The 27,828-nt window shown below is 45.5% G+C and overlaps 2 protein-coding genes across 3 annotated transcripts in view; one reads left to right on the top strand and one right to left on the bottom strand.

The window, feature by feature from the left end:
• DCP2 (decapping mRNA 2) overlaps nucleotides 1-4,068 on the top strand; it is a 44,792-nt gene extending 40,724 nt beyond the window's left edge. The window contains exon 11 of the mRNA XM_046001226.1: nucleotides 1,413-4,068. Coding sequence (XP_045857182.1) covers nucleotides 1,413-1,576 — 164 coding nt within the window. The 3' untranslated portion in view covers nucleotides 1,577-4,068. The remainder of the gene's footprint in view (nucleotides 1-1,412) is intronic.
• A 5,335-nt stretch (nucleotides 4,069-9,403) lies between these two features.
• Nucleotides 9,404-27,828, bottom strand: part of MCC (MCC regulator of WNT signaling pathway) — a 421,104-nt gene continuing 402,679 nt past the window's right edge. Inside the window, exons 18-19 of one of the 2 annotated variants that reach the window (XM_046001224.1) lie at nucleotides 17,314-17,436; nucleotides 9,404-15,330 (exon numbers count right to left, since the gene is read on the bottom strand). In XM_046001224.1, the coding sequence (XP_045857180.1) occupies nucleotides 15,150-15,330; nucleotides 17,314-17,436 (304 nt within the window). In that variant the 3' untranslated portion in view covers nucleotides 9,404-15,149. The remainder of the gene's footprint in view (nucleotides 15,331-17,313; nucleotides 17,437-27,828) is intronic. The other variant, XM_046001225.1, reaches the window with a different exon arrangement.

Raw genomic sequence — 27,828 nt, 5'->3', positions numbered from 1 at the left:
TAATACTGATTTAATAGATGTCATTTGTAAGTACAGTAGACTTTTCTTACGTGCTATTTTGAATTGTGTGACATCCCTGTGCAGTAGATACACGTTTATTCACCATTTAAATTAAAGGCTTTCATGCAGAAAAGTCTGAAGAAATAGGAAGCATTATGGTCATATTTTCTTGCAGTACTGTTTATAGTTTAAGCAGGATAAATGCTATTTTAAAAGATGCTTTAAACCTATTTTGGAAAATTCAAGTTAACTATGAAGTCATAAGAACTGTCAGTCGTTTGGTATATATACGTATGGGGGTAGAAGTCCCCTTAATAAGATTTTTTTTTTTTCCCTTAATAAGATTTTTCTGGCCATGTTGTCTGGTGGATATCATAGGCTGATAGTTTAATTAACATAAGCCCAGAAATCAGTTACTTTACAAAATCTTTAAAAAGCCCGTCATGTTCAGGAAGAAGGTATATTGTAACTTCATATACCTAGCTTAGTTGGGGATGGTATGGACTTACAAAATTTGTCTTGAAAAGGAAGTATAAAAAGATTTTTGTCTTGGGAAACCTCATTTGAGATTTTCTTTGTGCCTCAGCCTTTTTTTTTTTTTTTTAAAGATTTTACTTATTTATTGGAGAGAGAGAGAACATGCACGGTGGGGTGGGGAGGGCAGAGGGAAAGAGAGAAGCAGCCTCCTTGCTTTGCAGGGAACCCCATGTGGGACTCGATCCCAGGACCCTGAGATCATGACCTGGGCCAAGGGCAGATGCTTAACCAACTGAACCTCCCAGGTGCCGGTGCCTCAGCTTCTTGCTGTCTGTTCCCAATCCATTTTCCTGGTCAGGTCTCCTCTACCTTTAAAACAGAAAACAAAAACAAACCCTGATAAATTGGGAGTTTTGTTGGACTATGATTTTGAAAATTTGGATTTTTCCTTAGGTTAATATATTCCCTAAAGATTTGGTAAGCTCCATCTTTATTTTTCTAGAATAGGACTCTTTGTAAATCTTAGATTACAGTTGTAATTTTTACAGTGCTTGCCTTTTTTTTCCCCTTCTTTTTACAGTGCTTACGTTTTGATCTTTGTTAGAAAGCTTCCTTTATGTTGGCACAGAAAACAAATATGGGAGTAGACAAAAAAGTGTGCCCATTTTTTAAAAGCATGTGAATATTAAGGGTCTTAAAGGCTGAGATTAAGATTTTGAATGAATGTGTGGGAACTGACAATCCTAGATTAGAAAATCTGTTGAGCCCCAGTTTAGGGAAGGGAAAGTATCTTGGTGGTTCTGCTTAGGTTAGATTTAAAGTGTGATGAGGAAAAACATATACTGTACATGCATTCCTTTATAACAAAAGGTGGGAAGGGGCAGTATTTGAGTTCTTACTAAGTTACTGAGTTTGTTTGTTTGTTTATTAAACAGATGCTGTATATGACTTGCCTTGCTCCGGTGAAGACCAGTTGCTAGAACATGCCGAGGGACAGTCTGTGGCGTGTAATGGTCATTGCAAGTTCCCCTTTTCATCCAGAGCCTTTTTGAGTTTTAAGTTTGACCATAATGCTATAATGAAAATCTTGGACCTTTGATAGCAGCTGTGTTGTGGAAGTCCCAGGATCAGAAACCTGTTGCATTTGAGTGGGTGTCTCTTTGAGCCTTACCTTTCTCAGGTGTTTTAAAGAAATGCAGGGAGGCAATGATGTTTCTGAAGATAACGTTCTCTGCAGAAGAGAGAGTAAAAAGAAACATGAGTTTGCACTGTAAATGCAGTTATATCCTTTTATACAGATATATCTTTTCAGTGTTTGGCTAACGAATTTAAGTTGCTTTTTATGAGAGCATTTTTTTTCTGTGTGATTGTGGTTTTTATTTCGTGTTCTGGTCAAAAAATAGTGCTCGAGTCATCATCAGGTAGCCAAGTTAAAGGGAATGCTTCATCTAGCCATGACAGTGATTGCAATAAGAGTTTCCTTATGTTGACATTTTTAAAAGAAATTAGAATTCACAAATATTGAATGAACCCAAGAGCTAAAATTGTCACAGAAGTCAAGATGGCAGGTCGTCTGCTTTGGTGTCATTTTGCGCATTTCTCTGCCTCTAACCACTTAGGTTCTCTAATCCTCCTGTGCTGGGAGAGTTGTTGTATTAATATTTAGAGCCAGCATCTACTATGTAATGTTCATGTTAAAAATGAACACAGCACTTCATTACAGGACAAAGTCCTCAGCCTGGAGGGGGACTGAGTTGTTTGGGTAGGGAGTGGATGCTCTGACTGGGAGCTGAGAGCCTTGTGCAGTCAGCGAACTGGGGAGAGAGGACCGGGAGCCTTGAGATGAGGACCTGGCAACTGCTTTGGTGACAACTGCTTTGGTCTTGTCTTCACTGTCCTGCCACCAACTCCAGTATTGTACAATGGTTTTGTTCCTCTGAAAATCTATTCTTTATTACAGTTGTGTAAATATGAATGGAATGAATACTGACATTATTAGGTTTTACATTGCATCTCGGTGTTGATCTCTGGAAACTAATGTTGTATTAGGTTCCAGTTTGCAGTAGTAGCAGAAACTGACATGCCTTTAGGAGCATGCTGAAGCCCCTTGATGATGGAGTGAGAAGGGAAGGGGTATGCGGTTCACCCAGGTACAAATAAAGCATTTCACTCGCGGATGATCAGAACAAAAGGTAACATACGTAACTCACTTCTAGGACTGTATTTTGCTCCTTCAGGCTTCTTAAATCTAAATAAAGATGGCAATGCCCATTTTAAGAATTTCAGCTCTAATTGAGGACAATCAGCAGGACTTTAAGGGGGCTTTAGTGTTTGGACTGCTTCTGACCTCGTTGAAGGTATTTTTTTTGGCAGGGGGTGATGTGTGAGCATATGCGTGCGTGTGCATCTGCCATGTGGGTTTTAAAAATCTTTTTTTTACATGTGGTATCCACAGAATATATCTCTGCTTGTAAATTTTATTGTAAAAGTCTTTATTCTGTATAGATAGCCTATTTAATAGGGGTTCTGTTTGACCCAGTGGGACTTTCAGAAGTACTATTGTAAGGAATTCACTTGGTATTTCTTTGCTTTAGCTTTTAAATGGCTTGATTTTTAAAGGAGAAATTCTATTTATTAATAAAAGTGTCACCCTCTTGGTGCTAAGCAGGAGAATTCATGATTACAGCAGTATGTTTTAAAATTAGGTTATCCATAATCCTGCATCTTTTAATGTGACAAACTTGTGAATCCTTCTGTGACCTTTTTAAAATGCATTATAGGATTGCTTTTGGAAGCTCTTACTGTTCTTTCCAGAAATACAGCTGCTTTGCTTGGGTCTCCTTGAGCCATATTTGTAGTTGGTCTCAGCATTCCAGATTTCTATTAAATTGTTAAGGGAGTGAAAACTTAGTTTGCCTAGCAGGTAAATCATTATCACTCATTTAACGTCATCTGGCAAACATAATTTTTAGTGATTTCGTGTGTGTGTGTGTGTGTGTGTGTGTGTGTGTGTGTGTGTGTTGTTTTTGGTTTTTTTGAGTATTTTGGTCAGTCTTTCTGTGCCTCGAGTTGGGTTTTTCAGCTCTTATTACAAAAGCAAAAGAGATTAGTTAGTTACCGGAAGTATGTGTCTTCTAAAGGTGTTGAGCCTTTTCAAGAACCAACAGATTATCTCTTTTTAATTACAGCAGTTTAACTATGATTAAATGTTACTGCTGTTGGGCTGCTTCATTTAATGCACTGTGGAACAAAATAAGGGTATTGTTGAGATGGGATTTGGGTAACTTGAGGCTTTTATTAGCTCTCTTGACAGTTTGAGGTAAAAAATGATGTGAGTTAAAGTTTATGTGTGTGATGTGACTTAACTATGCAGAAAATGTGTACGTTGGATGTACCTGTTTTATGTACATCTGCTGTACTTATACCCTTGAACCTGTGTATTAGTTTCTCAGTGTTCAGGTTATCTTGAGAAAGGCCATGCTTAGCACAGAACTGGATTTTTCCTTTGAGAATTTTAGCATGGTTTGAAGAAATCAAGTGATAAAGGAGTGTGCTGAATATGCAATAATTTACTTCTGTGTGCTGCATTTTAAGAAGCTAGATGAGAAGAGTAGTTGTGTTGGCTTCATTGTGTTTAAATGTCTTTGAGAGAAAAATAGTTCTTTGAATCCACTTTTTAAATGTTCTTATGTTCTAGCCTTACATTTTCCAAGGTTCAGTGCACTGTGAATCTTTTATTTTTTTAAATTTGTAGGTGCTTTTTATGTATAACTGTAATGATTTGTAAGATGTTAAATGAATTTTTTTGTACTTAACCATTGTTATCCAAAAGATAGGGGTATAGTTTACATGCTTTCACAAGTTTTTGTTAAGAAATAGCAAATGAATGGTTTTAGGATTTCAACCAGTGACACTCTTCCCGAGACATAAACTGAGTAGAACCCTTAGCACGGGTGAAGTTTGAAGAGGTTTGAAACTTGAGTTGGATTTTCATGTTAATACATAAAAGCAAGTCTCCTAAGCTGCCAAGGGATTTGTGGTCACTGCTTGCTGCTTTGAGCTTTGGATATTCTTATTTTTCTATTAAATATCAATTAGTAAGTGCAGATAAGGAAGATATATAGCAAAACACAATTTTATGCTATAAGATTGGGTTGGTACTTTGTCTTTTCTGGCTTTAGCATTAGTGTGTAATATCAAAAAACTCAAATCTAAGTAAATGGCATCCTTCCACAGGGATTAAACTTAAATTTTATTATAAAGCTCAACATACTGTGCTGGTCTTTAGGAAAGTTCAGGTCTAAGGGCATGTGTACATTAAAAACATTTCATTACCTAATTCCCTCTTTTTGTTTGTTTCCAACAGCTAACTTGAACAGTAAGGAGCAAAGTCAATATAAAAATAAGACTGTTTGCCAAGTTACTTTTCTTACTATGATAATGTCTCTTGGCTTTTTATCTTTATTTTTGTACCAGTACCTCTCTCTGCCTGTTGAGATTTTTTTATTGACATCTATTGTGTCTCTGTGTTCTCTGAGGCAGTGTTTTCTTTGCATACTAATCATAGTTACAAGGTCAGATTCATCAACATTTTTATGATTGAAGAAAAGTCACTTAGTGATTTTGACTCAGATTATATTCTGGCAGTGGGGAAGGGGATCATAAGTATTGTAACTTTAGATGAATGATAAGCAAGACAAAGTCTTAACTTTGTCTGAAGATATCAAAATATCCTTTACCTTTAAGTACCTGTTTCTGGGTAAACAGGTTTAGTAAAACAACAGTTTTGCTAGACCTTATTTCTAATAGCTTGGTAAAGCCTAGCTTGAATTCCTCATTTTATGTTCTGTCCTAAGGCTTTAAAGTATATTTGTATAGTTACCGAGAACTCTAAAAATGAGATTATGATGGCATCAGCATCTTTTTCTTCCTAGAATTAAGTTGCTCTTGAAGTTTATACTTGTGTGTCCTGAAGATGGCAGATTGCAAATAGGCAATAAAGGCTCTGTCCCATGCTTTCAAAATAAAGCTCTGGGGGCACCTGGGTGGCTCAGTGGGTTAAAGCCTCTGCTTTCGGCTCAGGTCATGATCCCAGGGTCCTGGGATCGAGCCCCGCATCTGGCTCTCTGCTCAGCGGGGAGCCTGCTTCCCTTCCTCTCTCTCTGGCTGCCTCTCTGCCTACTTGTGATCTCTGGCTGGCTGTCAAATAAATAAATAAAATCTTAAAAAAAAAAAAGGCTCTGGATTGCAGTTTCAAAATATAAGATAGATGATTTTTATAGAACAAAAGTGCCCTGAAGGAAGGAGATAGCTATAGTTGCTGGGCAAAGAGAGTATAAGGAAGAAATTTTAGAAGATAATCCAGTTCTTGAGTGCTGTCTCTTGTATTAGGCTAGAAACGTGATCATTGCCTAGGCCAAGCAGTGTCTAATATATATGGCCATGACCAAGGGTTTTCTAGCTCAGGATAAAATTGTCCTTATTTTTTTACGGTTGCCAAACAATCCAGTAAATCTAAAGCAATTTTTCTCACTTTAAAGATTGGTGTTTTGAGCCTGGTCCCTCCTGTTTTGATAATTTACAGCTCCAACCACACTGAAGTGCTGTACTTTCTTCCAGGAGTGTGCGAGCCCAGCCGGCCATGGTCAGGCGTGTGACATAGCCACTTCACGAGGCAGCGTACATTCGTCCTGAACGGTGATCCATTCCTTCCCACCTAGGTCTCTTATGACAAACCGCACGTACTATTGAAGCAGTAGGGTAAAGCTAGGGAAGAGCATGAAGCTACCTCTCACACATGGGAGTGGACTTGAAGGGCCAGCTTTAGTTGCTCAGACTTTAAAGTACAAAGAAATGTAAATTAAAAAAAAAACTATGGTAAAATAAGGAAGTTTGATTTTGAGAGATGTTTATAACTGAATCTTTAATCTGGGTCCCCAGATTAATGAAATCACTAGTAAAGAGATTGCATTTGTCTTGTGTCTCCTGTGGTTAGCAGAGGGGATGGTCTAGCGACGGTGGTGGCTCAAAAGCACAGTCTGAAAAGAAACACGACGGAGTGCTTGTGTCAGCTGTGTAGTACGGGCCAGCGGTGCTAGGGGGGGAAAGGGACTGGATGCAGAAATCAGTTGCCTTGTTTCGTAACTTCGGCCCACATGGACCCTCCTCTTGGAAGACTTCTTTAGTCCTTTAGTCCGATGGAAGAATAAGGCCCCGAACACACACATGTGCTGCTTTTTTGGTGGGAGGGCTCTTACAAGGGTTTGGGTGTCGTTTTGGTTATTGGCTTCTGAAGCCAGAAAGAGGCCCTGGAGTCCCCACCACCACCCTACACTTTGTATCTTGTCCCTTCTCTAGAAGGTTAGTTTGTGCTACATCCTTAGGGTAAATCTGCCGCTGTGGGAGTTTTATGCAGTGATCATATCTTGCCCTTGGGCCAAGAGGCCCAAGGCCTCTTATACAAGAGGGGAAGGTTATGGATGCCACTTCTCTTTTGGGTCCCAGTGCATGTAGCTGTCAGATTGGGAACAAAGAAAACTGTGGTTCTAGGGTGAAATGGGCAGTATTCTGCTACTCCTGGAGAGGTCTTAGTTAACAGTCTTAAGTTGTGGACTTTCTGAGGTATGTAACATTTTAACTTAATCTGCTTTGTATTCAATTGACTGAGGTTCTGAAGCAATCTCTAGCTACAAACTATGGTGTGAAGCATTTGGGGCACAAATCTACATTGTTATTTCTCAAGCTTTAAGAGCTTAGCTAGTTCTTTGTGAAATATCTCGGTTTATCTTACTCTTTTGTGATATTTTGGAGTCAGCTATGGATGGCAACAAATAAAAGCAAAAGTTCTCAACTGAATGCAGTTTAGCAAGGAGTAACTAGTCCTTAGTAGTTCAGTTAGATGTTAATACTTGCTGCAGTGAATAAGTAGCAGGGGACTTGCTGTCTTCATGTCCTGTAGATAAAATGCACTGATAGAAAAGCACAAAAGACATCTACAAGAGTTTCTTTGTGCATTTCACTACTGTCCCAGGGCACTGCTGTCTCTGTTCATTTTAGGTTTGTATTCGGATGCTGTACAGGTACCTTGTAATTTCAAATATAAGTGTCTGAAGAACTGAGTCTTTAATTTTACTTTTTTACTCATACTTCATTTCAAAGTTGGGATGGGAGACAGCTAACTGACTATCCATTTTCATATAAGCTTTTCCTTCATTAACAGGGAAGGAAAATAAAACCATGAACTATTTTGTATATATATGTTTGTGTATATAACACACACATGATGTATATACACACACACATATATTTCTTTTCTTATGATTGTTTGAAGTTTATTAGCTTAATACCTTATAAAAATCATCTTTGGTAATTGGCACATACAATTCAGATATAAAGGTTTACTTGTTGACTTTAACGAAAACTTTTAACAGTTTTATTTCAGAATAAAATGATTAGTCAAATGGAATTATAGTTCATGTATTAACAAGTGAAATCCTATATAAAATTGTCTTTTACGCAGGTTAGTTTGGATGGGAAAGGGAATAAGAATTTTTTAACCCTACCCCTCCCAAAACAAGGGTTTGAAGTGTCTTTTATGCTGCAGAGACTGGGTAATGTTCAAGGAAGATGTGTAGTCTTAAAACAGTTTTCTTAGAAGGTTTTAGTCTGAAGAAGGTGAAGATATTTATGCTGAGTCATGTTAAATTTCATGTGGGACCTATGAAAGCTGGTAGGAAGAAATCGAAATGGTTTCACTAAATCTGTTGCACAAACCGGACTTGAGAGTAAGTGTGATGACTAGATTTGTAAACTCTTCAGCGATTATTTTTATCTTATATAAAAATAATTTAACATTTAATTTTTGCCTTAACTGTCACAGCGTTTTATGACTTTACCTTCTAGGGCATTTTAATGTTTGAAAAAAGACTAAGTAAACCATTAGAGTAATTTTGTCTGTGGTAGTAATGACGTTCCTGGTGCTTGTTTTGGTTAATTGTCAAACAGCAGAAAAGAAACCCCAGAATACTTGTGGGCTTTACCTTGTTGTTATACAAATTGATACCTTTCTATTGGATTTATTGTGTTTCTGAATTATTACCTTCTGGCTAACCAGTAGCTTTGTCTCTTTCCCTCAGTGTTAATCAAAGGATGAGGACTGATTCTCACTTATATTGGGTGTGGCGATCATAAATTAGGAATTTCCAGTGAGTTTAAATGTTTGCAGGGTTGTTGCGTTTCCAGACTTGACTAGCAGTGCCAGCTGTACTCTCCCGAGAAAATGAACAGTTGTTACGCTTTTTTGAAAGCTTTTTGATGTAAATAACACCAGTTTAGAAATTAAAAACCTTTTATCTTGCAGAATACAATTTAAGAGAATGAAGGTTTCCTTTTGTATTTTAAAACATTTTTACAGTTGATTGTTCAGATATTGGCTTTCTGTAAAAATATTATCGTGTTAAATTTAGACTGTTTGTAGTGCAATATCAATAAATTTTGCTGCTTGGACAGTTTTAATTACTACCTTAACCTGGTTTCTGCTACTGTTACTTGTTATCATAGGTTCCAGCTTATTCATATTTTGTCTGTCTTTGGACCAATAAAATATGACAAGTATGAGATAAAGGCATGTTTATATGATGGGAAGAACTATTAAAAGAGTGTCTCTGCAAAAGTGAAAATAAAGAACTGGTATGTATTCTCCATCTTAAACACTTAACAGTTTGGTTATTGCTTTAAAGAAAAATTGGGGGGCGCCTGGGTGGCTTAGTCATTGAGTGTCTACCTTTGGCTTAGGTCATGATCCCAGGGTCTTGGGATTGAGCCCCGTATCAGGTTCCCTGCTCAGCGAGCCTGCTTCTCCCACTCCCTCTGCCTGTTGTTCCCCCTGCCATGTTCTTTGCTAAATTTTAAAAAATCTTAATTAAAATAATAATACATACATATATGTATATATATATAAAGCAAAATTGGTTAGATACCTACAGTCCAGTAATTCTGAAACAGTTGTTCCAAATAGAATACTTAACAGTCTTTGGATCATGGGAGAAATATATTCTTCTCTACTACAAGCCTCAGCTATATGATAATTTTTATTTAAGATTTTTAAGAGGGGGGAGACCAAGGTATTACACTTTGCTTTCATACTGAGAGGTGACCACATTGTAGGAAAACACTGTTCCTCTAAAAGACATGTCACAAAACTGCTTGCCATCTTTCTTGTCATCATGTGTAACTTCCTTGCACTTCCAATTCTTGATTATGTTGTTTCCCTCATTTTTAAAAATGAAAAAATGTTTTCACTGGATAACTTCCCATTCGTACCACATTTTAAAAGGCAGCCAAATAGAAAAAGGTTTTTTTGGCTGTTTGGACCTAATGTAGTGTCTTCCGGTCCCCAGCTTTGACTAGGGCTTTCAGTTTAATGTGAAGCAGCATGGGTTTGACATTTACATGTATTGCAGAAGGACAGTCTTCTCCTTTAATGAACACAGTTGAAGTACATCATGGAATTAGAAATATTTATTCAGAATACAAGAATGTTTGTAAAATATTATAAATGTCTCTGTATAAATAAGTGGAGTTTTTTTTAAACAATTCTATATCAAATAACACAAAGCAGCTATTTTACAGCAGCTAAAACTAAAGGCATCTGGAAACATTTAAAGCATACAAGTGAAGGATCTAAAAACTTGCAGGGTGTAGTGCAGTGTTAAGGGGCGACTTTAAAATGAGACTTTCAGTACAAACAGCAGGACAGGACTGACAGTGCGGACTTGGTCACCTGTGCTTTAGTAACTGCCAGTACATTCAGGCAGTTTCTTCTAATTCACGTGGTTTAAAATGATAATAGGAAACTTAAACCTCATGCGAAGTCAGTCAGTCTCGATAATATATCGAGAAACTGATTACGGAGAGAAAAACGAACATGTGTCATTAGCTTTGCAGTAGGGTCAAACAAAAGCAGATTCTTAGGGGCTCTCACTCACTTGGCAGTCGTGACGCTAGCACTTTAGTGAACTGCGTTCTACAAACAACATTTCCCACATTTGCAGAAAGTGCAGAGGTGAAAGGTACGATAAGAACTAACTAAAAGCAGGTCATCAGTGTGAATGTGGGGCGGAATTTTGTCTATAGCTTGTTTCTTCATTCTGCTGGTCTGGTATTTCAGATGATCAGTAGATGCGTGATTTGTAGCAACCTTGACTACGGAAAAATCCAGCACTGTCTGTCATTCAAGGATCTAGGTATTCAATAGCAGTTGCTGTTACGGGCAGAATGAGTTCTTGTCTGGGTCACACGTGGGAGCTCACTCAGATGCAGTGTGATAGAGAATGAATCCAATACATCTCTTAATCAAAAATGCCACCATTGCTTGTGAAACGTTCTACCTTTATACAGGAATCGGTACAACAAGAATGCAGGGACAGCTGCTTTTCAGCTTGTGCTCTTTCCCGCTGGTTTCTATTTTAACAGCCATCGAATGCTCCGTGATGAACTGGTGGCAGCAGCCAGCATTACGTTGGTAGCTCTGGGTCCAGTTCTAAAAAGACAATGCTTGGCAGCTCAAGACCTGTGTCTGTTAGTGAATCACATGTGATTAGTTCGAAAGTAATTTCAGGTGCGTGAAATGGGGAATTTCAGACGGCCACAGATTCATAGCCAACTTCAGCCTGGCCTACGTAAACAAGGTTTCAATGAGCAAGAACAGGATTGGGATAAACCTCGTGAGAAATAGGTGTGTAGCAAGTAGAGTTTGTATCATTTCTTGTCAAATAGGTCATTCCACAAAGATAAATAGAAAAATATTTGCTATGTGATTTTTTTTTTTAATACTCTTGTTCTACAAAGCTGTCACTTAATGCAGAAAAAAGCCTCAAAAACGTTACTTATCTTCCCTTCCCTCCCAGAAAACCTTGGCAACCCTGTGGCTGCACCCTAACTCAATTCAGTGCAGAAATTTCACTCATCAGAGAATTCTCTCCCTTTCGGCCTCCAAAAGTGTTCGTTCTTTCTTGGCTGCATCTAGAAATACAGGTACAGCTGTAACGTTTGCATGATCTTTTCGCTTTACATAGTTTCATGGACGACACGTAACTTCCAGTTAGGCGTCTGCAAATGGCTTAAAAGTTTTAGGGATCCTTTGGGTGTTTTCTGTAGTCTGAATGTCTTTCTCACTAAAATATGAGCATGACACCCCAAACTCTTGAGAGCTTTAAGACAACTGATAGAGCTTAGAAATAATTGCAGGATAACGTTAGCGGGCCACAGGAACACCTTTGGAAGGGAACAGGCAGCTATAGAGGTTCCTAATTTACTCATGCCAGTGGCATATTCCAGTCCAGATGAGGTAAAACTATGGGGTTGTATTTTTTCTTTTAAAAAAATGTAATTGATATGCAGGTAGGAACTAGGAGATTTTCATACAGTTTTAAGTTTTTCTTAGGCTGATTTTAGTAAGGATTTAGTAAGGATTTTACTGATTTAGTAAGGATTTTACTACTTTAACAGTTTTTAAGAGGAAATCATAGCGGCTCTAATTTGGACTGCCTTCTTAGAATAGTGACAATGTTAAGGCTCTAATTTGCAGTTCTCTGAGGTCCCTGTAAAAGTATTGCTGCAGGCTCAGAGGAAGACAGCAACAAGTGCAAGCATCTCGAAGGAGAGATTAAGCCATTCTCTTTAACTGGCACTTAATTTTTTATTAACCTAACATTCCAGTTTCAGGCAGCTCGGATAGTAACTTCAGAAAGCTGACCTGCTTGTAGATGAGCATGAATCTGAAACAGTTACCTGCACTGGCAATGATGAAACGTCTGGGATACTCTGGAGCTGGAGCAGGAGAGGGAGGAAGGGCATGATAAATCTCAGCTGTCTGATCACTTAAGATACTTAATAACTTTCAGGCTTAGTCTCCAAGAGGAGTCTTAACGCCTGCAAGTCCACAGCAGCTTTGGCAGAACATCAGATCGGCTGGCAGGTCCACACATAGATGCCACTCCAGCGGGACGGAAGTCTGTTTTGCCTGTGGTTTTTACCTTGATTCAGCAGTGGGAAATACACTCCAGGGGAACTGTGAAAGGGATCCTTTCTTTCCATGCCTTTTTCGCTAAGAGCCAAAAATGGGATAGAGAAGGTGACTGCCTGAAAGGGGTAACCATTGAGGGACATGGAAAACAAAAACATGAAAGTCTGAAGACTTTCCCCCTCATACAGGTCAGATCCGTATCATTGTTTACCTTTGATGGAGAGGTTAATATAAATCAGCTACTATTTAGAAAGAAAAACTCAGGTTATTTAAAAAAAAAAAAATTCAGGTACCTGCAATTATTTAATCAGTGTGGTTTTAGTGGGCCCCACAGTTAGCATAAATGAATGCCTCTTGGTTCACCTTCAGCAAGGATCTTCTCTTAGGGAGCATTTGAAAGATACAAGGAAAGGAAATCAACTATTTAATTGCTTTTTTTTTTATTCCACACATTTATAAAAAGTAACAGTTTTTCTGGGGAAAGAGTTTTCACCCAATCACCACATATTTAAAAGTATTATGTTGAAGTATAAATTCAAAAGGAGGCCAGGTAGGGTCAGTAATACTGGGGCTTATAATGGAGGAGAGGAGACCTCTTGGGTCTGGAAGAGTTAGACGACCCCAAAAAGAGTGAGTTTTCTTTGAACTTGGACCAAGAATGGTAGCCAGAAGTCAGCAGACAGGATTATATTCCTGTGTCAGCCATACTTTTCAGGGTTGGCGAAGATGAAAGGTCTGTTTTGAATGTTCGGTCACAAATATTTCCCCTTGGCAAAATGGGGAAAACCAGTATTTTGTCTTTTAAACACCCTTCCCCCCACCCCCCACATAACTTCAGGCACATTTTCCTTATGACAAAATGAAACTTTATCCAAAGAGTAAAAATCGATTAAAAAAAAAAATCACAAAAACTAACCTTGACTAAATGGTAGATTCATAACAGAATCAGGAGCCAGTGGGCACTTTCACAGTGATCAAAGCAGCCAAAAGCTGGTCCTTCCAGACTGGTAACAGTTTTTTTGGTTTTTGGGAAAGCCTTAGTGTGGGCCTAAGAAGGGTGGTTGCTTTGGGGCTGGAATTGCTCTGCCCTCCAAGGTGGTGGCTGCAGTGGCTTCTCCATCGCAAAGAAGGCTGAGGAACTTGTATCAGGTTGTCTGAAAACAGACCTTCAGCTCATGGACGTTGGGGCTCTGATGGGGTGACCTGGTCATAAACAAAACTTTGTGAACTCTGGCATTGGGACAGAATTCTCGTGGGGCTTTGGGTGGATCTTCCAATACTACAGAGTGAAATGCAAGTGGTCCTTCAGGATATATCCATGCGGGGTAACTAAGAAGACTTGAAAGACAGGAGATGGAATAATGAGTTTAAGATGGAGGCCTTCCTGAAAGGATTCAGGCACTTTGGTCCTGGCCCAGCCTTGTCAGCATTTTACTTCAAATTTAACCTTTGAGTTTAAGTACCGTATACTAACCACCGCTTTGGGGCGGGGGGTGGGGGATGCGGGCAAAAGGAGGCCTCGACGACCATTCATTCCTTCGCCTCCTGCCCTTCGTAACAGCAGAAGCGAAGTCTTGAACTGGTGGTTCAGTAGCCGCCTCTTAAATAGGTGGCATCGGCCGCCAAACGTTCTGCTCGGTGTCCTGCCTCTTGCCCTTGAGAAGAACAGAGGCAGGTCCAGAGCTCCGTACATACTCAGGTGGATGAATTTTGATGGATGTGGAACAGCAGTTATGTGGTGCCTTTAGGGGGTGGGGAGCAGAAGTACTAACAGTGCTCCTCTGCTCTTTAAGAACTCCTGATAAAAGTTTAGTTCCACTCTGTCTCAACAGGACCATCTCAGCTCTAAGTCTTGGCTTTAATAAGGCTCCACTGGGAGGGAAAATCCCACATTCAGAAGGAAGTGCCCTTCCCAGTCCTGCCTCCACAGTGAGAGGTGAAAGAAGTGCTCATTCTCCCAAACAGAATTGTTCAGGCAGAAGCCCTGGGCTTGTTCTGCCTGTAACTTCAGATGTGCCTGGGACCCTACGCCCTGTGTACCCTTGCCTGTAATCTACCTCTCCGAGCACCTCTGAGTGACAGCCTGTGTCTCAGAGCTGGTACGTGGGTCTTGAAAACCAGAGCCTGGTGCACTAAGCAAATCAGCAGTTCGAGAGGCTGAAGACATCCCCTCCGCACTCCCACATGTGTCAGTGTTTATCCCTGAAGTAGAAAGAAGGGAGAAACTAGGGATGACAGAGGGCCAGTCACTACCAAAATGAGAAGAAAAGAACGTATGATCCAAAACAAATGAATGCCCAGGGTACCACCGAGGCACAACCTCCAGAAAGCGAACAGGTGGGAGGGAGAGTGCCGGAGCTGGAAGCAGAAGCAATGCCTACCGCGCGTGACGCACAGCAGCTATATACACGCTGTCCCTGGGCCCAGAAGGGGAGGAGCAGGATCCTCCGACTAGAGTCTACACGGTGTCACCAGGCCATTCATCCCCGGAGCAGAGTCCATGGTACTTCATCGTGCAGGTGCTCACCCACCTGCCAGCCTTCCCTTTCGTCCCTCTCCCACCAGGTGCTCTGTCTCCCAGGGCCCTTCTCTCCCCAGTGACCTGCTCGAGTTGAGCTTCCACAGAGCTTTGGAGCCCAAGTGCCGATTAAAGTGAAGTCTCATTGGTGTGTGGCCTTGAGTTCTCCTCCTCCAGCAGAGCTATTCTTTGCTTGAGCATCCTCACTTGGGTCTCGTGTCTCTCCACCATGGCCATCATCTGAGACTCCAACTTCTTCAGTTTGTTCTGATGCTTCTTCTTGGCTTTTTCATAGGCAGCCACCAAGTTGCTGTGCGGGGAGCAGGGGGGGAGGAGAGGGAACAGTCAGTCATTGGAGTAGTATGGAGACACCCTGTCCTGTCCGCTGGGTAACTGGGTCCGGAGAGGTCCCTCAGCCTCTAAAGGAGTGGGAAATCAAGTATTCAACACTCACGGCCATTCACCTGTTACTGGCTTAACTACAGTTCTTTCCCTGCTAGAGGCTTGTCCCTCATCTGGTAGGAAGGGTGTAAACCAACAACCCAGACTAGTCACATCCAAAATAGGTAAGATAGAAAAGGCAACTAAATTCCAGAAATTTGTCATTTAAATACAAGTGATGAGGGCCACCTGGGGGATGGGAGGGGTGGCCCAGTTTTAAGCGTCTGCCTTCGGCTCATGTCATGATCCTGGGGTCCTGGGATCGAGCCCTGCAGTGGGCTCCCTGCTCAGTGAGGAGCCTGCTTCTCCCTCTCCCTCTGCCTTTCTCCTGCTTGTTCTCTGACCAAAATAAATAAATAAATAAATAAACCCTTTAAAAATAAAGAAGCACTAGTAATGAGTCTGTCATTCTGTGGCTGCCTGCAACAGATGGTCCAGTGTTAAGTTACCAGGAGTGTTCTTCAAGTCCTGCAGTCTAAGTGACCCCACCTAGGAGGAGAGAGAGAGGCCCTGATGATTTCTCTTCACGCTTCAGGCTGGTGGGATTTGGGACACAAGGCCACCAACTGGCGCTGCCAGCCAGAGTATGAGCCTTTCTGAGCCATCTCCCCGAGAGCCTGGTGGGGGGAGAGCAGGGGGTAAAGCCCAGGGCTGCGTAAGTCCTCATATCTGCTCTGGTCCAAAATAGCCCAGTCCCCTCCATGTACAGAGTTAGGTCCTCCCAGTGTCATCCTGAGACCAGTTCCCTGGGATTCCCAAAACTCTCTCAGGAGAGTGGCCTTGGATACCCTGTACTTCAGGTCTGCATGCAGCTCGGTATTCGGATTTATTTCACAGTATACATGCCTGTAGAAGGGGAGGTGCGCCTCCAGCTGCCTTCTAACCCAGACATGAACGAGGTTTGCAGATTGTAAAAATTGCTACTTTTCTTTTTGGAAAACAGTTTTTTAAAATAAATGCCAATGGTATTGCATGTGACCAATTTATTATTTTTTTGGAAAACAAAAACTTAAAAATTCATCTGTTTTAGTTCCTAAACAGATTTATCAACAGATAATTTATGAAAACAAAGTTCTTTGGGTTCCTCGGTTTTTTATGAACATAAAGGGGTCCTGAGCCCCAAATGCTTCCGACTGCTGTCTTACAGCAGTGCCACATAAAGGGTCCACCGGATACTTCATGTTTTTCATATAGGGGCGCCTGGCTGGCTCAGTTGATAGAGTAACTCTTGATCTTGGGGGGTCATGAGTTAGAGCCTCACATTGGGGGCCAGAGTTTACTTAATAAATAAAAACCGTTGTTCATATAAAAGTTCTAGAGCCAGGGGCGCCTGGGTGGCTCAGTGGGTTAAAGCCTCTGCCTTCAGCTCAGGTCATGATCTCAGGGTCCTGGGATGGAGCCCCGCATCGCGCGCTCTGCTCAGCAGGGAGCCTGCTTCCTCCTTTCTCTCTGCCTGCCTCTCTGCCTTCTTGTGCTCTCTCTGTGTCAAATAAATAAAATCTTTAAAAAAAAAAAGTTCTAGAGCCAATTTTGTTGGGAAAATGTTGACTTAAACACCATCTTTTTTTTTTCTTCTTATGGTATGACTTCTCAGAACTTTTACTGTAGGAATTAAGGGGACCATAGTATGCTGCATTTCCCAAACATACCTGGTCCAAGGACAAGCCTTTACTGAGCATTTCTTAGTTTCCTGTGGAACACTTTGGGAACCAATGCCTGAGGGAAGGCCAGTCTTGGGGGTGGCAGGGAGGGCAGGCTGGTGAGGACTTGCCATTCCCTCCCTGGAGCTGGCTCGCAGCAATTTCGGAAGTGCCCTCCTGGTGTAGGAGGAGCCCAGGAATGGAGATTGTACCTGTTGGCCCGCTTCAGGTCATTCACGAACTCTGCTGATTGCTGGTGTCGGATTTCACTGCTCTTGGTGAGTCTTTCCAAGGCGCTCACCAACTCTTGAACTCTGGCCTTTAACTTCTTTTCTCTGTGTGGAGGAGAGACAAAGCATGCCTGGAGTAACCGGACAAGATCCGGCTGTCACCCGGAGGGTGGTGGCAGAGGAGGAAGGTTGAGCTTGCCAAATCAAAAGGCAAGTACGAAAAGGAAGATACTGGAGGTCCCCTCAGGTCCAGAACATCTCACCACTGCCTTGCTGAACGCTGATGAGAACCGTTGAGAGCCCAGAGTGCAGTCAGTACAAGCCACAAAGGAACGAGACATGAGGTTGTAGCTACCCAGATGTAGCACAGATGCAGTGTGGCCACAAAACCTCACCTGGGTTCCACACCCTTCTCCCAGGTGTGCTAGTAAGTATCTCTTAAGTCACTGATTTGAGAACAGCAACCTGTAGTCTGGGTGCCCTACCTTGGACAAGTCCCCACTCAGTGAAATCAACGTGATCCTACTTCACAAAACAAAAAAACAGGAGTGACAGAGGGAACAGAAATGGATACTCTCATTTTAAAGTTCCTTGGTTCCCCTTTAAAGTACTTAGATTTGCACTTTGACAACCTCCCTCCCCCAAGGCTTCCAAGTTCCATGGGCTCTTTACTGCTGGGGTAAGCCAAAGTAACTGACGTAGGTTCAGGAGATTTCTAGTGCCCAGTGCACTTCCTGCCGTCTCTGACGCCCTTGAGCGAAAGACCTGGGCAGGGAAACTCTCCACAAGAGCCCTCCCTACAGCGGTTCCACCGCCGCCCCTATACACAGGCACGGTGTCACTGCGTTGTCACAGGGCCCCGTGCAGCACAATCTGCTCCTTTTTTTCCCCCTAAAGATTTGTCAGAGGGTGCGCACGTGCAGGGGTAGCGGCGGGCAGAATGAAAAGCAGGCTCCCCACAGCAGGGAGCCCGAAATGGGGCTCCATCCCACCACTCTGGGGCCCCACCAGGCGCCCCCATCCGTCTTTCACCTCAGCAGGCTCCCCCATGGGCATGTAGGCTCTTCTCAGTGACAACAGTTGTTTTAAAACAGCTTCCAAACAATTCCCCGAAGGCATCTGATTCTTTGGAAATTCACGAGACACCAGATTTGTGGAAGAAATTCCTCTAAAACGGATTCATGCGTGTATGAGGAATGTACGTGAGCACAGCTGTTTTGGAAGGCAAGCTGGGACGACCTAGCAAAATAAAAAGTAACCCTATCTCTCGACGAGGCAACCTGATTTCTAGGAATTTTTCTTACAGTGTGCGTAGGTGTAGAGAGAAACATGAGATGACAGCTGGGTTCACTTCAGTATTGGTTCCAGCAGCTAAGAATGCAGATCAACCGGGGGCTGGTTGAATTCCACGAGGTATGATGGCTCTATTGAAATACTCTGCTTTTATTTAAAAAACGAAAAAGCTCAGATCAACATGCACTGGCATGGGAAAGTGTCTGATACATTGTCAAGTGGAAAGGGTGACTTCTCCTGGATGCCAGTTTTACAAAAACAGCTACAAATCTGAGTGTAAAATCCCTGAGCTACTCTAACAATAGACCAGACGGCTAGCTGCCCACTGCTCGACAAGGGGTGCCTCTCGGAGGGGGGGTGACTGAAGGCTTTCGTTTTCTACTTTACTCACTTCTGCATTGCTTGAAGTTCTTATAATTTTGTATGCTTTTTGTGGAGTATGTGCAAGCCTGCCTCAATGGTGCCGCTTCCTGTAGGGGGGCTGAGGGGGGCTGGCCCCCCACGTGCAGGGCTCTCAGATGTTCAGATGGTTGGGCCTTTCCTGGCTTTTCAAATACCTTTTACATTTGTGCCTGCAGCTACTGTGAGCACAAGTCAAGCTTTTCAAGCTCATTTTTGAAAGAACCGCAGCACAAAAATCTAGTCCTGCTTTTGTGAGTGAGGATGGAAGGGAAAAGATCCTTTTAAACAAAACCTGACAACCTAAATCCCGAGGGCTTCCGATTCCTCAGCGAATCCTCCTGCCCATCCTAGAGAAGCCAGAGCCACTGCAGAGGAATTCCTAAGGAATGGGGGTCTCTCCTGGGCCCCAGCAGCACCATGACGTCTCAGATCTGTTTGCATTTCCTACTGACATCCAGAGAGGAACCATTTCCCAGCAGAAGTGAGAGAAGTGTCTGGGGGTGGGGGGTGGGTGGGTGCTACAGACAGCCCTTGGTTGCAGAAGGCTAGGGAAACAGGAAAGAGTTCTCCCCTCCTCCCCTCTGGCTATTAAGAATGGGGAAGGGGTTCCTTGTCCTACATTTTGTTACTGTTTCGATTCTTTTCTTTCTCATTCTAAAGTTAATAGTGTAAAGGGAGAAAAGAAAACTGTGAAGAGAATTTAAAATGTCACCATGAGCACAGTAAATTCAAAACAAAAACTGCCCAGAGCAATACCCCTTCCCACTCCCAATTACATCCACACCACTGCCCCAGCAGCTGAGAGTACAGAAATCCCAGCCTCACCACAAAACAAAGGGTTCCTTTGCCCAGTACTCAGGCCCCTGGGGGACTGCAGGGAACTTTCCGGACCTGGCAGGCTCCAATGGGGGACAGAACCCAGGAAGACAGGAGAGGCCCTTAAAGACTCTGCCTAACCCCTGGGGGGGGGGGGGGGGCGGGGGCCCGCTGGGAGCTGAGAATTGCCCCCAAGAGCTCCCTGGGCCTCAGGAAGGAGACCGAAGTGCACTGGTTGTGCAGTGTCCAGGACAGAACCAGGATGCTGATTTATTCAACAATACAAAGATGAAGCCAAACCTAAACCTAAAATGTGGGTTATTTTACCTGTTTGCATCTGCAACAGCTCACTGACTGAAACTCTATAAACCACTTTCGAGGATAATGAAAGGGGACTTCACCTCCACCTCCATTTTGACCTTGGTCTGTACTTTTTAATTTTTTCCTTCCAGTTTTCTTTCAACTCGGGCAAAAGACCCACGCACAAGCAAAGCATCCCCTTGAGGGGAACCAAAACTACCCCCCCCCAAAAGCAGTAACGCCTGCCCTGTGCAAGACCCCGCATGACTGATCCCAAGACCATGATCCACCTGAACCCGACTGCCCACCTGCACGGACCCTCAGACCTTGGTACCACCTTTTCCCGAATATGAGTGTCGGCCTGTGTTCGGCACTTCAGAGGCAGCCGCTATCTTCCCGGTGTTGGCCTCAGTGAAATAGATCCCTGTTTCACCACCCCTTGTCACTCTGCCTTCCCATCTTGTGAGGGGCCACTGGTAGAGCCTGGTCTGTTTGGGACCCCTGGAGCCAGGTGCTCTTGCGCCCCCACGACCCCAGCAGGGCAGCACGAGCCGCCGTGGGCATCTGAGCACCGGCCCCGGGGCTGGTCGGGGCTCGTGGATGTGAGGTTCGTAGAAACACACCCGAATTTGAAGACTTCATATAAAAAAAAGAAAATAGTGATTACATGTTGAAATGATATTTGGATATATTGGGCTAAACATGTCATTATTTTTTTAAGTTTTAAACGTGGCTACTAGGAAATGTGCCGTCACCCCATGGCTTGCACCTGTGACCTGCGTTTGCTCTACCGGCAGTGGGTAGTGCCGCTCTGGGGCCCCAGGCCTGGTCCTGGTTTCTGCTGCAGGTTTGGGGTGAGGCCCTGAACCCACAGCTTAAGAAGCACCCAGTCAATTCTAACTACCAAGCACATTCGGGAAACTGTAAGGCAGACTGTCCTTCACGCTGATGAACTTCTGTGTCTGGGAGAAGGCTCTGGGTCTGAACGTGAAATGAGGCACAGGGGCACGCTTTCCCAAAGTCGATCAGTTTCCTTGGCTTCCAGAAATTGCACTGGAATAAGAATCCAGGTCACTTTGGAACCTCAACCCTTCATGTCCTGTGCCTTCTATGGAAGTTTCTGGCTCGAATTCTCCTGGCCTTCAGCTGAGAAGAATTTATAGTTTGTCTAGATGAGATGAATAAAGCTAACACAAGCACTTTCAGCTAAGAGAGTCAACATTAAATGCTACACATTCTGTTTGCCCCTCCAGTAGGGTTTTCTGGAATGCCCAGAAGGGCATAATCCATTCCTTTTTCCCTGTTCCCTGACTCTGGAACACCTGCCTCCAGCAGCAAGTGAAAAGTCACCGCGGGGTCCCACTGGCAGGGGGCCGGCTCCTGGCACAGCTGGCAGGGCCGACCGCTCCATCAAAAATGAGGGCTCCTCCTGCTCCCCATGGGTCCCGTGAACCTCACTCTGACCACGCGGCCAGGAGGGGGCCCTTCTTCAACGTCATCCCCATGAGTGGCGGGGCATGTGCACACGTGGTCTGGGGTAGCCTACGGGGGATGAGGGGACAGTGCCTGGGAGGTGCCAGGCAGGGCTCTCTGGCTCCCTGGGAGGGGGGGTACGCTATCCCCAAAATCAAAGGCCGGGGCCAGACTGTCATCACAAACCCAAAGGCGCTTTGGGCATGGCGGAGCAAAGGGCGAGGGGCTTTGTGGCCACCAGGACACCTTCCCCATGGGCGTCACAGGGCCCGCAATCGCTCAGTCATTGCTCAAGAGACGCCATTGGTCACAGCTGGAATCGGCGTGTGTGGTTCCTCGCTCCCTTGCTGTCCACTGGTTAACCCCAGTGGGCTTGTCTCCCCTGCCACTGCTCGTGAGGTCACCCCGGAATCATCGGGGGACCTCCCTTCCCTGTCTGCACGCCCGCGCTCCTGCTCTCTTCCTCCCACAGGCCTCACTCCTGAGGGCGCACACTGCAGCCCGCACCAGTGGTCCCTCTGGCTTCTGCACTGATCCTTGCTCGCTGCTGCCTCGAAGTCCCCGAGTACGGAGGACATGGGTTTGGACCATATTTGTGTCCTACCCTTTCTTTACTTGCCTCTCTCTATTCCTGTTTGTGTTCCTAAAGACTACCTGCGTGCTAGAAGCTTCCAATTCTTTATCTCCAGGCCTTCCCTTGGATCTCTGGACCTATTTGACATCTCAACTTAACAGGTGCCTTCCACTTAACATGCCTGGAGCAGGACCTTCCAGAAGATCCCTCCAAGCCACCCTTCCTGCCCTGTCAGGACACAGCAACACCCACTGCCCAACTCCTCCCTTTCCTGGTCCTGCACTTCCACTCCACAGCAGCCCCCAACCACCAAGTCTTGGGACAATTCTGCCCCACCACCCAGGTCCAAGCTGCCCTCGTTTCTCACCTGGGCAGCCCTGAGACCCCCTAAGTGGATTCTCTGTGTCACCTCTGCACCCTCTAGACTGGTTCTCACAGAGCGGCCGCTCATTCTTTAATATGACAGACCACATCCTATCATTGCCCCTCGGTGCCTTCCACCAGCACTCGGCGCAAAGTCTGGGTCTTATTTGGACGTCTATCTAAGTCCCCTGCTTGACCTGACCTCTGCCTGGCCAGTCTTGGGCATCACCCTCCCCCTTGCAGGCTGGAATTCTCTCAGACCTCGGCACGCACCATGCTCTTTCCCACTGTACACCCTGGACTAGGTCCCCCTGCTTGGGAGTGTGCTTCTTCCACAGGCTACCTTTCTTCCTCCTCATCCCAGCTTAAATGTCACCTCCCCCCGGAAGCCCACCCTGACCGCCCATCTGAACACACATCCCAGGGTTATGATGTCACAGCACCTTGTCACTTCCTCCGTATTCACTGCAATCTGTATTTAATCTAAAAAAACATTTTTCTAGAGGAGGAACTCGGGGCCCAGATAAGAGACTTGCCAGTATGTCCACAGAACTGGGAGGCTCACCGGGAGCGCTGTGTGAGCCTGAGCTCCTGGGCTCCCTGCCATGGCTCATAGCGGGGACGTGGAGCAGGGGCTCAGACCTCTAGTGAAGAGCGCTCCTGTGGCCCCGACGAGGGCGGGACCTGGTAGTGATGTTCCTCAGGTACTATGGGGGACCGTGGCTGTATTTGCTCGGGAGCAGCAGCAAGACGATTGTGACTGTCGAGCATTTTGGCCCAGACTTTCCTAAGACCATGGCTCTTGCCTGAGAAATGCAGCTGTGTGTTCACAGGTGTGCTGCAGCCTTTGCCTGCGGGGTGCTCTCCATCACCCCGCTTTTACGAGATCCCAGCTAAGGCCTTTTCTCTGAGCTTCTGGAACATGGAGGGGATGACGGAAATGCACAAGGATCTCTGTTACCCAAGCTATGTGCACCTCAACCCTCGGGGGTTTTTCCTAGACCCCTAGTAAAAAAACTAGAGCCCTAGTTTTTACTGGTGCCCTTTGGGGCCCTGGCTCTAGAGTTCAGCAAGTTATTTACATGATAATCAATTCCTTGATGCACTTTGTCTCCTATTAACATCCCGTGGATCCCTGCGCACTTAGAGAATTCTAAGCGCAGTTTCAGTTATCTGATCGCCGGTATAAATCAGCCAAATATGAAGAATCAGCAAGTTCAAGTCTAATAAAACAGCACCTTTTAAAATACTGGCCTTACTACCAAAATGATGAAGACTCTGCTGCTCTTTTGCCCACTGGAGGCTCCTTTTCAAGGACCCCAACTAATTCCCTTTTCATTGCATTCCACGATCTGTATGGCTCAGAAACATTACGAATCCGTAGCTGCTAGTAAGAGGAGTCCACTGTGTCATCTTCTGTCCTCTCATCGTTACACGTTTCCTACAAGTCTGGACGATTTCTAGAGCTGGGAAGCTATTTGTGGAACTTGGACATGGCTTTGACGCGAGGCGGCTCGTGGTCAGCACCCGTGGGGCGCAGGGAAGAGCAGGAAGGTACACAGTGGAGGCACAGGAAAGCTTCGGGAAGGTGAGAGTCCTACTGGAGGGGGTGAGGGGAGGGGTCTGTGGCTTAAGAGAGTCAGGGGCACGAAGGGAAGAGCATGCTCCTGGAAAGAGGACGTGTCCGGAAGAAGCTGGTCTGTAGATTCCGTCCAGGAGAGACGTCTGAGAGGGCTAGGAAGTCCACACACAGCGGGCCTGGCATGCCAAGCCACTGAAGACGCCTCTGCAGAGAGACCCGACCCGAAGGGTGCTGAAAGGTGTATCTGGCGGCAGAACCCCGAGTCCTAAAGAGTTGAAGGCTAACCTCAGGAGAAGATAATGCAAATGGCCACGAATGCCTGGGGTTTTAAGGGGGGGAAACCAACCCCCTCTGCCATCAGGAGGTAGGAGACTGCAAAGGTGTAATCCTGGATCATTAGCAAAGTATAATTTGTATTATAAGAATTCTGAAGAAGGGGCCAATTTCAAAGTGCAGGGGGAGACAGAATTTGTTTTCAATGTGCTGTGTTTTGAAGCTCTAGCATGGTATTTGGGAAAGGCATCCAGTGGGCAGAGAGAAATGCAGCTGAGCGAATTTAGGGACCATTTAGAAGGAAAGAAGTCATCCACACGGAGGTCCTGTACCTGGGTGATGACGTCACGATCCCCACCCAAAAAGGACTCTCCTTTTGCAGGGGGTGGCAGGTGAAACGGGGAGGGGAGGCTGGAACCAGGGACATGAGAAGTGGAGCAATGTTGGATTCTGTGACAGAAGGAAGTTCAGGGCACAGGAGCCAAAGAAACACCAAACAAACCCATGTTATTGACAGGGTAGAAGCACACTGGTATGAGCGCTTAGAGCGTGAGCTTATGGTGTGAGGGCAGGAGCAGCAGCAGAGCGAAGTCCCCGAGGCACAAAAGAGGGCACCCGGTCTGGTGTGGCTCAGGGTGGGAGGGGACCTGTGACAGGAGGTGAGGGTGGAGAAGCGGGGTGGGGGAGTCAGATCACACACTTGCTGAGGAGTTTGGACCCTGCTGCGCGTCACCGGAAGGTTTTAAGTAACAAGATGAGCTGGGTACAATTCTAAAATGGCCCCCAAGACTGTAGTGCCTTAGTATAGACCTACCTTCTCCCAGTCAGTTCAGTCAAAAACCAATCTAGGGGCTGCTGGGAGAGAATTCTGCAGATGTAATTAAGGCCCCAAACAGCTGATCTGAAGATAAGGAGATTATTCTGGGAAGACCTGACCTAATTAGATGAGCCCTTAAAAGGGACCAGGCTCCTCCTAAAAGAGATTTACAGCCGACAAGGGATGTGACGAGTGGGAGGTTCTCCTCACTGACATTCAGGAGGGAGGGGGCTGTGTAGAAGGCATGTCAGAGGCCTCCAAGAGCCCAGATACCACAGGCCAACAGCCAGCAAGGAAACGGGGTGTCAGCCCTACAACCGCAAGGAACTGATCTTCCAACATTCATTTATGGAATGACCTGGCACACATGCGTGCCCAGGTGGCAGACCCCGGCTCCCTAAAGGGCTCAGGAGAGCCCCCCGTGGGCCTAGGACTAGATGCCCCCAGCCTCATCCCCAGCAGGAGCAGGCTGGCTGGTCTCTGCAGGGGTCTACGGGAGAGCTAGGGCTGGGTCCTGCTGGCCTACCAAGCATGTGGAAACATCTGAGGTGGTCACCGTGTCACAACCCCCCCTCACTCTCCCCTGCCCTCTAGCACTGAAGAGCACAGCAGCCCTACCTCTCCCCCAGTAGGAAGGGGCTCTGTGTGTCGGAGGAAGCGTGCCCCCTGACCCCCAGCACTTCATCTGCCCTCCGCATTCGGGAGACAGATGCACGGTCATGTACCAGCGGTGTGGACGTTCCCGTTTGCCCAGACCATGCCCACTGCGGTGGCCAGAGGCTCCAGGGGAGCCCACACAAGCAGGCTTAGCTCGCACCCATCCGGGAGCACCGCTGTCAGCACACGGGGCCCAGCAGAGGGGGTGAAGTCTCGCTATTTCCCCACTGCCTCCCTGTTTGACCTTGGGGAACTCCTCTGCCTTGCTATGCGGGTCCCCAGCCCACCCCCAGCCTGTGGAGAGCAACGCCGGCTCCTCGCTGCCTCGCAAGAACAGGGCGGGGATGCCACAGCCTCTCCTCTCGGGTGGGCTCGGGTCCCGAAGGAGGGCTCCACAAACCCCAGACCGCTATCGAGCAGAGTCATTTGTGAAAATACATTCTCAGCCGCGTTCTTGCAGTTCGCTTCTCTGCTGGGAAGGCCGCTCACTGCGAGTTTACCAGGACCGAGAGCAAGAGAGGGATCGGAGATGAAGGAGGGTGTCGCGGCACACAGCCGGTGCAGAACGCGGCAGAACGAGATGGCCCGATGAGAAAACTCCCGTGCGGGACCAGAAACCCGGCCATCCGGACGGGCTTTGATGGTGACCCTGCAGCCACGAGCGTGCCGCCAACGTTCACGCAAATGGAAGGGATGGAATCAGACTGGACGGGAGGGACGCAGCCAGCCTGTGACTGTCTGGAGTCCTGGTTTGGTTCCAGACATAAGGCTGGGAGATGACACACAGAGGGCGGTGCTGGGGCCGGAAGCCCGGCAAGGTAGCTCTCGGGAAGACCTGCCTAGGACAGGGCCGTGACCTAGAATCAGCAACCCTGATGTCACAAGGCACCTTCCTGAGGGGTTTCTCCTCCCGAAAAGACCACTGCTTCGCCTGGTCCCCAAGCCCCTCCCCACCCCGGCTCTTTGCAGCTTGGATGCCCTGCCCCACGCACTGGTGTTTGCACCCATCCTCTTTTAAGGAAGGACTGTTTCTGAAAATACAAGGCCGATCCCCTCAACCGACTGTAACCACGAGTTTGGCAGTGATTTAAGACCTTCAAAGAAGATGGTCGTTTCTACTTGATTTTTAAAAATGAAAACAGCCCCAGACCTCAGCTCTCAGGTGTCCAAATCCTCTGCCCCCATGAAATGATTATTCCAGTTCCTAGGCTATATTTACAATATAATGATGTTATTTTCCTTCTTCCTGTAGCCCTGCGGGTTCTTTCTTGGCTCCGTCTATCCGGGTCTTGATTAGAAATCCATGCTAACCAACTTTCGGCTGGTTACTGGAAGCCCGTCGTGACTGACAAAACAAACGAAGTCCCTCTCTTGTTTAGTCAGCAGAACCCGCATCCTACTTGCGCCAGCGAAGGCCTTGGGGGTTTGGGGAATTTGAAAAATTGAGGGGCGCAGCTTACAGATGCAACATCCAAATGGCTCCCGGTTGAAAGTGGGGAGTGGGTCTGCTGCCCATGTTCCTGGCATAGTCACATTGTCGTTAGGATCTGTTGAGGGCATTTTATTTTCCCTGCGCTGCTTTCCTCTTCCCACCTCAAGCAAAACAACTACCATTTAACCTCGTGGCCAGAGGCGCTGGCAATGTGCAGCACAGCTGTTACAGTTTGGGAGGAAAGACATCAAAGGACAGTGAGCAAAGCAGGAAGGTAACGAAGTTCCCCACCAGGCAGCCCTCCATCCACCCTCCGCTGGGAGGCCACGCCGGAACAGAAACAGCCCTGGCTGGACCAGGACAGCAGACAGAGTGTGGCTCCTACCTCTTCCTAACCCCCTCCTACCCCCAGAAATGATGGCAAACCCAGTTTCAAAAATTCCTCAAGCATGTCAAGAAAGCAAGGAGCATTCTTTGTATACCAGAAACCATGAGCAATCATAAAACACGAAAGG

This window comes from Meles meles, chromosome 3 (genome assembly GCF_922984935.1).
Source record: "Meles meles chromosome 3, mMelMel3.1 paternal haplotype, whole genome shotgun sequence".
Lineage (NCBI taxonomy): Eukaryota > Metazoa > Chordata > Mammalia > Carnivora > Mustelidae > Meles > Meles meles.
This window is presented reverse-complemented; position numbering and strand designations above follow the sequence as displayed.